Here is a 13,275-nt window from a genome sequence, read left to right on the forward strand (position 1 = left end):
TTTGATGAGAAGTAAACCGTGTCTGAGTATTATTGCCAAATAAATATATGAACAGAAACTATTGAGCGCATGAAATAAAATACTAAAAGTGTGCAAAAAAAATATGAATGGGTGTTTGTATGTATGTGCGTCCGTAACGTCAACGTTCATAATATTTGTGGCTGCATCCCGGCCATCACAAACGGCTTTATTAGCTGAAAGTTTGAAGCAAATGAAAGTTGGCAGAAATAAAAGAAGAATAAGTTCAATAGATTCGAAGAACAATACTTTCCAACCATAAACATAATGATCTGTCCAAATCATTGTTAGCTAATAAAACACCTGAATTTGACACCAATTTGTCTGTTGTCAATACACAAAAACCAGTGACAGCCACTGAGCCCATTCTATCGCCAATTATAGTTATTTATTGTACACAGAGATTTCCAGTCTTGTTTTAAGAAAAATAGCTGGGAGAGAATTCGTCAGTTGGCCTTTTAGCCAGCGCTAATGCATACTGCCAAGAACATGTTGTAGATTTAAAAAAAAAAAAGGTATCTAACATTATATAATACCAATGCATTTGAGTTTTGTGTTTAATATTATTATTTACTTAATAACAATATCTGTTGTGGGGGATTCTGGGTGAAAAAACATCATTGTCTGCTGAGGCGCTGTCCATGGTGTGACGGCCCTGCCTATTGGCTCATGTCATGACGTCATTGTCTGTTTCCCAGAGGTAATGCCATCAACTGGATTGGGAGCAGCTGGGGCGTTCTGGCAGTATAAGAGCGTATGGTTCCTGCCTCCCGGGGTCGCTGGTTTTCCCTGGCCAGCGTCCGCACCTTTGTTTTGTGTCTTTTGACGTTTAATTTAGGTTCACAACATTCCTCCGACATGATCAAGCACCCACACTGACATGACTGAAACTACTGACGTACACACCTCATAGTTGTTTTACTTTTGGATTTGTTACTTTACTTAAATAAATATATTTGGAAATAACCTTTGCATTGTGTCTCTCCCGTGTTTGTCATCCCCTTCGAGCCGGGTCATGACAATGGTGTTTAAAATGCCTACAGCGCGTACACGTGAAATTGTGTTACACCGAAGGGTTTTACTATTAGCAGAATTTTGAATTTTCAAATAGACTACAGGACAGATACCCAATCAATTCTACCAATCAAATCTTTGGTTTGGCCAAAGTAAAACCAGAAAGTGAAACTGGGCTTCCTGGGTGATTATTATTGAATCCAAACAATATCATCACCATAAGTAAAACATATTGATAGGAAATTTGTGTGGTTCTGTAATCTGCATATGGAGATGACATCTCACCTAAAGTATTCACTTTATGGAGGGACCAGCTGTGAATTAATAGAATGTCTATTTAATTAATAAATGCAAGGGATTATTAGCCCACAAAATTCATCCTGTAGCTCGCCACTGAACGAGCAGATCTATGCCAGTCAGTGGGGGGCACTCTGGGAGTAAAGGACAATGGGACAGATTCAGCTAAAATGCATCAAAGGAATCCACAGCATCTCATGGACAATTTACATGGTGTCCATTTACAGAATGTGTTCTATGTCTACCTGTCGGCCATCTGCTTGCTCTGCCAGCTCATTTTGCTCCAAGCTTTGTGAAAACTGCATATGGACAAGGACAAAGACAGTTTTTTGAGCAACAGCTCTTTTTCTCCTTAGGATCCCTGTTGAGTAGCTGTAACCCTGCAATAAGAAAAGAACACACTCAAGCCATCAACACTGATCTCAATGTCTTTAACAAAAGGCTGCCACCAAGCAGAACAACAAGGCTCCGTACCACTACCCTAATCCATTGTTGCTCTTTCAGCTGGTCATCCAATAACAGCTGTTGCTCCAAATATGATGTAACCGGCTATAATTCGTATTTGGCCGACAAGGGCTGATGTAGGAGGGGACACAGCACAATGCACAGGCCTTCCAGGGTCTCAGCCCCGACACAAGAGTTTGCGCTGCGTCCTGGCAACACAGCACTGTCTTCTTCTCCCAGCCACATACAGAGACAGACAGAGGGAGGGAGCCCGCTTTGACAACGAGACTGCCTCATTACCAGTGTTCATCTTAAGCCGGAATAATACTCCAGGGAAGAATCATGTGCTTCTTTGTTTGGGGCAGTTTAATAAAGGCTGTTTTGCTGGGTTTGTGAGGGGTTTTGTTTTGTTTTTTTGTTTTTGCATCTTTTTTTCTTTCTGTTGAGATGAAAATACAACAGTACACCTACTGATGTCAAGTTTTGGTGGCTTACCATCTCACATATGAGAGACTGTTCAATCTGGAGAAAGTTACTTGCACATTTGATCTACTGGCAGAGGAGACAGATGAAGCATTTGCATTAAAGCAGGAGGTGCTCTCTGAGCTGCATGAACTCTACGGTCTCACTTTGCAGAAAACATGAAAAAAATCTGCATCGGTCATTCCAGGCACACTTTCTTGTAACACTGATTTATTTTCTCATTTAAGTGTGTAAATTCTGCCATGGGGGTGAATTCAACTACCTGTGCCAAGTAAATGACAAAAAAAGAGAATTACACAAGACTGCATTCAGTGAGAGATCTTGAACAGGTTGACAGCTGTTATTTCACTACACGTGAGAAAGCCAAAGGACAATGTGACACTGTGCTGTGTTTATTGTGTTCTTGAAATGATTGCATTATTTTTATTTTTTTAAACTAGGACAAAAAATACATGAACGGAAAACTGGACAGACCTTCTTTTTGGACACGGCATCTCGCTCACACACCCCAAAAGCATTTACCCTTCCCCTCGAGGTGCTCTGAGCACTTATTGGCTGCCATCCCAATGTTTGCTGCTTCCTGCCTTAGCCAGCCAGCTGAGCGTCTCCATAACCCACCTTAGATGCTTTTTTTCCACCCCACCTGCCCATTTGTGACCTACAGGCCCCTCTGCATATCTGTATTCAAGCCACAATATCCATATTTCTCTAATGAACATTTAAAGTTATTAATTCAGACCAAGAGAAGAGCTTCTATATATTTCTGAAAAAGACCCTCAGTCCTGCATGTTAAATCAATGAGAAGAGCATATTTGGCAATTACCAATATAAAGACGTTTGAACTTGGTAAGGCAAGAATAATTATTACTAAAATGATTGGAGTCTGGTTCTGATGTTTCCATTCTGGATCAGATCACCAAGAACCAAAGTTGTAAAGCTATATAACCTATCCTCAAGACGCTTGTCCTCGCCGACGGCGTATCTGTGGCGCTATTCGCTGCACGTAGTGTTCAAAGAAGCCGACGCGAGAGCTCTTAATACCAGCATCAATGTCTAAGCGAGTTATAACCAGCTTGCTAACATCGCTAACGAGATGATAACTTTTGAACACAGGTGTCAGGATCAATTGGCCCAAGTTTAAACTCGGAGGAGTTCGTTCATTTATGAATCCAAAATGCGATGGAAATTGAAAAAAACAGCAATTATTCAACTTTATTTACTTTTTTAGTTAAAGGTCTTAAAGGGTCTATTAAGCCACACCTATTACAAACTTCATTGGTCCGTAACATTAAAAAAATGAAATAGAGCAAACAGGTCTGTAGACGATGCAGTCAACATGGCCCTCCACTTCACTTCATTAGAGATGCTCATACACTGTGCCTGTCTTTCCGTCTTCGGCGTTGATGCCTCAGTCTTCGCGGATGGCGTACGTAAGGCGACAGTCTACAGATCGAGGAGTTAATCATCAGAATATTCGCTACTTACGTGACAGGAGTGCGGTAACATTTTATGATTCATCTCGGCGATCCTCTTCTTATACCACTCCGACTCCAGTGACAATGGCGTTGATTAACACGAGATCTCTGGCTAATAAGACCTTTATCTTGAACGATTTTTTTCTCTCTCATGAAATATATCTTTTTATTTATTACTGAGACTTTGCTTAATGCCGGTGAAATGACTTCTCTCTCTGAACTTTCTCTTCCTGGCTGCAGTTTTTTTAGAACCCCTAGGTCTATTGGTCATGGCCGGGGTCTTGCAGTTGTTTTTAAAGACATGTTTGAGTGTAGACTTTCACCTACTGTGTCTTTTAACTCTTTTGAATCTCAGTTAATTACACTGAATTCTTTTAAATCTGTGCTATGTGTTTTGATTTATAGACCCCCAAGCTCTCATGGAGATTATATACAGGAGTTTTCAGATTTTTTATCTGGTATTGTCCCTTTTGACAATATTTTAATTTTGGGGGATTTTAAAATACATGTGTGCTGCCCTTCAAAACCCCTGGTCAAAGAATACTTTAATTTATTACAGTCGCAACACAATGTGTTTCAGGTCCAACTCATGAACGTGGTCATACTCTTGACCTTGTACTATCTTTGGGATTTTGTATTGATAGCGTAAAGATTGTTGATACTGTTTTTTCTGACCATTAGACTGTTATTTTTAATTCTAACTTTCATTGTGTTGCGCCGGGTAATACTGTATCTGCCTTGGTTTCATCTCGCATACTAAACTCATACACAGCTAGTCATTTTTCAGCTGTTTTTAATGGCTCTTGTTTATTTTCTTCGATCGAGTCACATTCTACCTGCTTGGACTTAGAAGAGTTGGTCGATCAGTTTAACTTCTCTTTAGAGATTTTAGATGTTGTGGCCCCTGACAAAGGGGTAGAAAAGTCATATTGCAGCCCTGGTTGAACAGTCCTACCCGTGCTCTGAGGCAGGAGTGTAGGAGAGCCAAACGGAAATGGGTTAAAGATAAATTGCAAGTCTCTTATGAGATTTTGAAGAACTGTTTCAACGAGTACTGAAGAGCTGTTAAATTGGCTAGATCAAATTATTTCTCTGTCATCATCTCCAGAAACTGTAATAATTCTAGAGTACTCTTCTCTACTATAAATGCTGTTCTTCATCCTACTGTTACTCCTGCACTCACTCCTTCTGCTGATGTGTGTGAAGAGTTTTTAAACTTCTTTATCGGTAAGGTTGATGGAATTAGATCTCTAATTACATCCGTTGGCAATGATTTTATTGCGTCCGTTGCCCCTTCAAACCAATTTACCAGTTTCATGCCTGTTTCTTTGCAGCAACTTAGTGATATAACTGTTTATATGAAACCCACCAAGTCTCCTGGTGATGTGCTCCCTTCTTCTTTGTTTAAGCAGGTACTTGATTCAATTGGTCCCAGTATTCTGACTATTATGAATATTAGTTTGTCATCTGGCGTTGTTCCGGTTGGTTTTAAGCATGCGGTTATTCAACCTCTTTTAAAAAAAACGGCTTAGACCCAATTGACATGAGTAGCTTTGGTCCAATCTCGAAATTGCCTTTAATTTCTAAGATACTGTGAATACACAGCTAAATTACTATTTAACGAGAAATAACATTTTATTTTCCAGTCAGGTTTTAGAGCTGGTCACATAACAGAATCTGCTCTTGTGAGGTTGTCTAATGATATCCTACGAGGTGTTGATTCTGCAAACTGTGTTGTCTTGCTGTTGTTAGATCTTACAGCAGCATTTGATACAGTTGACCATAACATTTGGCAGGTTTGCATGAAATGGTTCCCCTCATACTTGAAGGATAGTACCTTTTCAGTTAGCTTAGGGGATTATTTTTCTTCCGTTGCACGTCTTGTGTGTCGGGTTCCACAGGGCTCTATATTGAGACCAATTTTATTTTCCCTTTAGGTTCTATTTTTGAGAAATTTGGGATCCAGTATCATCTTCATTAGAGCTGCAACTAACGATTATTTTAATAATCAATTCATCTGTCGATTATTTGTTCGATTAATCGATGAATCGGATAAAAAAATAAAAAATTTAAAAACATTAATTTCCAACCCTTTATTGAAAAATAGAACTGACAGTGCAAAACATATAGAAACTGCACAAACAGATTGCTCCTTGAACATCCCTAAGTAAGCAAATAAAATGGACTAACACAAAAAACACACATCTCATGATGTATACTTTACAGCTGCCAAATTAAATAGATTAGGCACAAAAAATATTTAGATTAGATTTTTCTAACATGTTTTGGTTTAAGGTGCTGAATCATCGCCGTGGTGCTCCCGTGCCAGGCCATGTCGCTTTTGCATATCTTACAATCAGACTCCCGAATTTCAAAGCCCCTCCTGAAAATATCCCGGACCGACCTTTCTCTCGACTTCCACCCGGACAACAATACTGCTGCACCACCCGTCACTGGGCGCGCCGTTTCAGACCGAACAATAATAAAGGTTACACCTTGAAGTCAAGCGCGGCGATTAGAACGTAAAAAGATGAGACTGGCGCTGCTAAGAAAAGCGCCAGGAATGACCTTCCTCATTGGGCGTCTTTCAAAGTGTGCTTAAAACCTACTTGTTTTCATTAGCATTTGATAATGCCGCCTCTGCTGCAGGACAAACTCTCCCAGCTAAACGTGCCTGATTCCACCTGCAAGTGGATCACTGACTTCCTGTCCGACAGGAAACAGCACGTGAAGCTGGGGAAACACATCTCTGCCTCTCGGCCCATGAGCACCGGTTCCCCCCAAGGCTGCATTCTTTCCCCTCTGCTCTTCTCCCTGTACACCAACAACTGCACCTCCAGTCACCAGTCCGTCTAGCTCCTGAAGTTTGCAGATGACATAGTTTAATATTTCTTCCAGCAGTATGCAATTTTTAGAGGCCAAGGTCTCAAGAGCAAATTGTGTGGATTTGAAAAGAATCGGGTTTAATCCCTGGAAGGAGTTCGGTCTTGTACAACTCTAAGAAATTATGAAAATATGCCAGAAAGGCACATCTTTAATGATTAAATACAGCGCCACCTAATCTTCAAATATTATGAAATAATTTGGGTGTGTTCAGGTCTTCAATGTTTACACATGCTATAATTTTGGTGAGGGCAGGCCAAGACACATTGGAAGTTAAAAATCTGCCAGATTAAGCCACACTCCTTGCGAAGTTAATTAGCCCATATCTCATCAAAACAATGAGTTATCAGCACTATTCTGATTTAACAAGGGCACAATGAACCAATAATGATCCACCGAAGGTTTCGTGACAATCAAACTTTCCAAAAATGTGTTTTTCACATAATTCAAAATGGCGGAAAATCTAGTTAGGCGCATTTGCATACCATAATTTACTTTTTTGTAGAGCATGTCCAAGAGCACCTGTGTGCCAACTTCCAAGTTGATCGGACATCATGCGCGGAAACTGGCCTAGTGTGGTCTTTTTAAAATGTCTAGATGGCGCTATAGAGACATTTTTTTTATACCCAAAAAATATCAATTTTTTTAACAGTCTAGATATCCATGCCAATTTTAACAACTTTTTGAAAATGATAAAGGCCCCAAAAAGGCCCTTAGTTTGATAGAATATTAATAATAATTAAAGCTGCGAGCAGCGATGAACGGGCCTTCGCCTCTCCTTGCATGTCGGGGGGGCAGCGGTCAGCCGGACCACTTTAATCGCCGGACTTTATCATATTCAAAAACCTTGGAGTCTGTGGTTTCATAAACAGAATCCACCAACACTAGGCTAATACTAATACATACATTTAGTAAGATACGCTTCTCCTCCAGGGCATTATATATTGGTAAATTAAAATTGAATCAGTTAAGCTATGTACTTTCAGCTAAAAGTAATATTGCAATCTTAAGGCAGAGGAGATTCCAGAAATCTTGTCAATGGATTGTCAATTCAGGCTGATAACTTGTCTACCTGGGCTCACTTTGATCTTTCATAATTTCTGTATAAACTGGAAATAAAAGCATAAGAGCCTTAGTAAGATATTAGTGAACCTCTAAAGCACATGTGTCAAACTCAAGGCCCGCGTTTTTCCCACAAAATGAAAATACAAAGCGTAGCCGCTTAACCGGAAGTACGTATATTTTCACAGTAAGAATGGACGCAACCGTCTGCAATGACAGCGGTTACCAGGGTAAGGAGGAGAAATGTTCGTTAACGGATATAAATAAATAATCCGGGTCCGATAGGATGTGTTAGCAGCAGTAGTTGACTACACTCGCTGCTCTTGGCTCTGATATTTATTGTCCAAAGATTGTGTTGCTTCAGTGAGCAGAGCAGAGACAGTTTATAGAGATCGCATCGTAAACATGTTCGCATCTCCACCAGTATGTGGCTGAATATGTGTATTTAAACCATAGATTTAATTATATTGAACTTTCCATGTTATTTGTTTAGGTTACATATGTCGAACTTGCGGCCCGCCGCCAGTGTCTGGCGGGCCGTCCAGTGTGGTCCGCCACCGGAGTGCGTACGTCCCGCCATCAGCGAACCGTTGGTCGGACCGCCAGCGCCCCCCCGTCAGCCGTTTGTGGCGATAGTCAGTGGCCCGCATTCGCTCGAAGTCGGCAGTATCTGGCCCGAACCTGAAATGAGTTTGACACCCCTGCTCTACAACTAGTCGTAGCGAGGACCCTAATTCCTCAAAACACAATAGGGCTTCGCCCTACTTTCAGTCGGCTCAGACCCTAATAATGTTTGCAGGCATTTTATTTTATCCCACTGCTCATCGTTACTTTGTGTAAAACTACTTTTTATGACATTAATAAATTCACTTGAAAGGCCAAAACTACACATGTGGTTCATGTACTCATTTAAACTGGTGTTTTTACATTTTTATTATTATCAGAGAATATTTGTTTACAAAAGAAACCTCAGATGAATTGTCTCCATTGAATTAAGGCCCAATTAAAGCACCAAATGTTTCTGCCTTGACGTCCAACAAAAAGAGGATTACGTGTGAACTGAATCTTTGAAAATTTAGAACTTTTAAACGATTTAGAACATGGCTACCCCTGCAAAGAGAGGAGCCCTGACATGTGAGGCTAACTACACCCCAGAGTTTAAAATAGTTTACTTTTCCATACCCCTCTAATGTCTTCAATGTCATCATAAATGTCATAATTCACAGGAGCTACCACACACAGAGACACCTGTCCATTAGTAACCAACATTAATTGTATTACTGAAAGACACATGGACATGGAATTTAGCAGGGGGTCGAACTGCAGATAGATAGTCATTGTTTCCATGTCACGTTTCGTTGGTGAGTGTTTCTGGTCCCTGTCGGCGTTTTGGCCACGTTTTTTTGGATTTTGATTAATTAAAAAGAACTCTTTGTTGGAATTCCGCGTCTGAGTCCTGCCTCTACCTGCACCAGCCAGCCCCCGTGATAGTGTATGTTTAATTCAAAATGAAGTTACATTCCAGTAAAATAGTTTACTTTATGGCAGAAACATTTCAGTTTGGTGATTTGAGTGACAGTTTAATGCAACTACCTTTTGAAGTAGTTGTAATGCCATATGTCTTCTACTTAACATGGGATGCATGTATAGGGATACACCACAAGTTGAATTTAAGGCTTTATTTTTACATTTTCAGGAAAGAAAAAACGTGTATTGTAATATACTGCAATTTGTATCGTAATGGAACCCAATTTACTGTATCATGGCACACTTATCACAATTGGTTTCATATTGTGAAAGACGCTTGCCCTTGATGTCAATGCTTGAATAAAGCAGGACCTCTGGTAGCAAGTACTGTTATGCAGGCCAGTACTGGTCTCGCCTTGTGTGTATCCCTCTTCACCTTCTCTGCTGCATCTTATAACGCTTATTCTCTCACACAGATTGCGTTGCTACGTAACTACGATACGTTGTTTGTTGAGTTTTCTCATAGTAAAATGCTCTCTGGTGATGCAGCGTATGCTTAGGGCTTTTATTGTGAAAGATAAGAATGAAAGCAGTGTAGGTGTATTAATTGTATATCGCCCTTTAAGTTGCCAATAATTGCAAACCTGAAAAACTAACCCTGGTTGATGAGAAGGCTCAATGCTGGACTCAGACATTATCCACAACCAACACTAATAATAAAGTATTGGTTTAATTAATCACCTGTAAATCCACTTTATTTGTTCATTATCCTCCATATTTTCTTTTGCACTGTTTATTTGTTTTCTTATCAAGCATGCTGTGCCCTGTCTGTTGCCGTATGTCCCAATTTGTTTCTGGGAACCATTTAAGTTCCAATCTAACGCATTTCTAATTCTGCTTGTGAATATAATGTAAAGTTCTCTTTCACATTACAGTTTCTTGCCAGCAAAGGATGGCTGTACTACTTTGCTAATGATATACAGTACATTATGGTACAACAGTGGCAGTGTCTGTTCATTAAGTGGGGTTAAAACATGTTGTCTCTGGTCCACTAAATCAGACACATCAAATAACACACCTGAATAATTCCATATTTTTGTGACCACTGACACATCTGAAATACATTATGAAGTTGAAAAGTCTGAGCACAGTGGGGATTAGCCAAGGGCGCATGGTTTAGACATTGGGGGGGGGGGTCCAAATGAATACTCTGCCTACAATTCTATATTTATATATGGAAATTAGCACATTTAGAACAGTTTTGAGGATATACATGAATAAAAGTAGAACATATATTTTACATACTTTCTGCTGTCTATGAAGAATGCGTGGTTATTAGCAGGGTTCTGATAGACAAGAGGCTCCAGATAAGTAGCATACACACTGGGTATAAAAAGGTACCGTCTTCTGTTTCATGAGGTGCCCTTTATTTGAATCTGTTCAAGCACACCTCAGTCTCGCCCCAATCGACCTGCTAGATTGACTTTGGCTGTCAGGTGTAAGGTCAGACGGACTGAGCCTTGCTGCCCGGGAATACACGGCTTAATGTGGATGACCTGACCGCGCCGTTGATGTGGATTAAGAACAACTTAATCAACTTTGCAGCAAAGACCTTCCGTCCGTGAGACGCACCACGACTCAGGATGAGGCAGCGCCAGAGCCACATGCGCAAAATGACAATCTGATACATTTAATGCAAGTTCTTCCTAATAAAGAGCCATGCCACACAGAGAGCAATAATACTATTCTGTTTCACTCGCAGAAACCAAAGCAGCACTGATAATGCTGAAAATATCTATCATATCTGTTCCATATCTGTTCCAAAATAAAGTTCCAAAAAAGGCTGCAGCCTGGTGTAAAAACGCATCGAGGACAACTCCAAGGAGATTTGGACAGTCGAGCCTCTGGCCCCTCCTTCACTTATCGCTCGCTTTGAGCGTTGGCTAACGTGACGAGCACCTCGGTGTCCAGTGTAGCCACTTAAAGGGCTCAACTGACAGGCGCTTCCATTCCAACAGAATCAGAAATGCGAGGAACAAGTGCGAAGGAGGACGGCATCTCTTACCTTTCTCCATCAGCATGACGGTCATCCCGACCAGCATGGCCCAGTAAAGAGCGTTCTTCATGGCTATCCACCTGCTGTCCGTTCGTCTGGAGCTACCTCCAGCGAGTCTTGGAAAATCCCGAAAAGGGCTCTTCTTCCAGTGCGAGATGCTCCTGTGGGACCGTAAAGCACAACAAGCGCAGCTTAACCACGTCCGTCCTGTTGGCACGCGTGCTGGAGGAAAGCTGGCGGAAATCAAGCCTTCACATCCGGTTAGTGTTTTTCAAATTAAGCACAAAACTGGTGACCACATCCTGCACTATTGTGCGAGTATGTGGCACTTTTAGTTTGGAGTAAAAACAGACTTCCTGTTTTAGTATAAAGCTGGTATAAAGCATAGATACTACGGCTAGATAGATACTAAGTCTGAAAGCTGCGTGTTTACTTGTGAGTGGCAGGTGTGTATCGCGATTACAGTCACACGCCTAAACGCTTGTTTACTGAAATCAGCTGTAGGTGTTTGCAATATTATTTGCAAGCCAAAACGAATTATTTGTACAAAAAACGTGTTACATTAATTATCACCCTTAATAACAACTTATATCATATCAGACCATGTATTAAACATTATAAACGCCATGAAAGGTGAGAGATCAGGTAAGGTTTGTGTACCACATGGAAGAGATTATTATGTGTTCCGATGAGATAAATCTGCCAAAGGAGATGGAAGAGCATTGACTGTTAAACAGAGCTACACCTCTTTTGGCCCAGGGCCCTCCGTTTAGATAGTTGGGAGTGAGTGGTGCTGCTTCGATTGACAGAGGTGGTGTCTTTACTTTCTAAATTGACCACCCCTTGGTTGTATGCCTCCACCAACCAGTCGTGTTGCAGATTCATGTCTGTCCAAAATGCCATAGTTTTAGGAATTTATCCTATTAGACATCTATATTAAATTGAATTAATTATCATGGAGATATGGGCAAAAATGGCAACATTTGGCCACCAAATGATACACCAAACAGATTCTTCCTCAAATCCCATGAGGACATGTGCCAAATTTATGTCAGGCGGTATGGAGACTAGAAAATAGATGAGTACGATCTATTTATAATTTACTATAAGAAGATTTATTATGACCTTATCAACTCTACAATCAGCAGGAGGAAGCGCTAAAAAACATATATTTGTGTTGTCCTCCTTTTATCTGTGTATGAATACAATTGAGGCAAATATAATTAGGACACAAAGTTATTTTTATACCTAAGAAAAGCAAGCATACATACCCAATTCACGCACATCCAACACAATTTTTCTGTTCAATTTTAGCTACACTGTATCATCATGTTTTAAAAAAAATCTGCTTAATGTAAGGCTGCAGGATTTATTGCAGGACATTTAATTACTTTTTGGCCGTGATGGTCATATGAGACCGAATAAGGGAACTTCTCTATTTCGCAAAATATTATTCTACTCACATTACATTTCACTTTAACTGTATTACTTCTGTTAGTTATTACATTTGTTTTGATTCATAAACTCAAGCCAGTTGACTCTTTTTAACTTTTCGCCGGGGCATGGGGGTGGAAACTATGAAATGCTGTTTTATTAATAAATGAATAAATACATAAATAAATGAAATATGCATTTGAAATACATCGTGAAATAAATAAATGAGGCAATAAATACATAAATATTAAATACATTTAATAATTTCATGGTACTTTTATTTCATAAGTACACATTTTTTTATTTAATAATGGCACTTTATTTCATAATGGCACTGTATTTCATTTCACGTTCTTATATGCAAATCAGGGGGCGTGGCTATTTCTCACATTCAGAACAGAGCCGTGTGCAAAAAAAAGGCTGGCAGTTAAAGGGCTAGAAATAGGCTAGGTTAGTTGTAGCCTTCTTATATAGCTACTGTCGATGGTTGTAGTAGCAGATAAGGTACTGGTTCATTCATTACAATGTCTGAGAAAAGTATCTCAGACTTATTGACAGCGGCTGCCACCCGCCTCGATGTGATGGAAACCACCATCACCACCACCTACAACCAAACACCACCTAGAGCTGCCGAAGTGGGAA

At 40.2% G+C, this 13,275-nt stretch overlaps 1 protein-coding gene across 1 annotated transcript in view; it reads right to left on the bottom strand.

The window, feature by feature from the left end:
• Positions 1-11,436, bottom strand: part of ntm (neurotrimin) — a 252,918-nt gene extending 241,482 nt beyond the window's left edge. Inside the window, exon 1 of the mRNA XM_037467556.2 lies at positions 11,209-11,436. Coding sequence (XP_037323453.2) covers positions 11,209-11,269 — 61 coding nt within the window. The 5' untranslated portion in view covers positions 11,270-11,436. The remainder of the gene's footprint in view (positions 1-11,208) is intronic.
• Positions 11,437-13,275: the final 1,839 nt, after the last annotated feature.

The sequence above is a fragment of the Pungitius pungitius genome, chromosome 16, assembly GCF_949316345.1.
Source record: "Pungitius pungitius chromosome 16, fPunPun2.1, whole genome shotgun sequence".
NCBI lineage: Eukaryota > Metazoa > Chordata > Actinopteri > Perciformes > Gasterosteidae > Pungitius > Pungitius pungitius.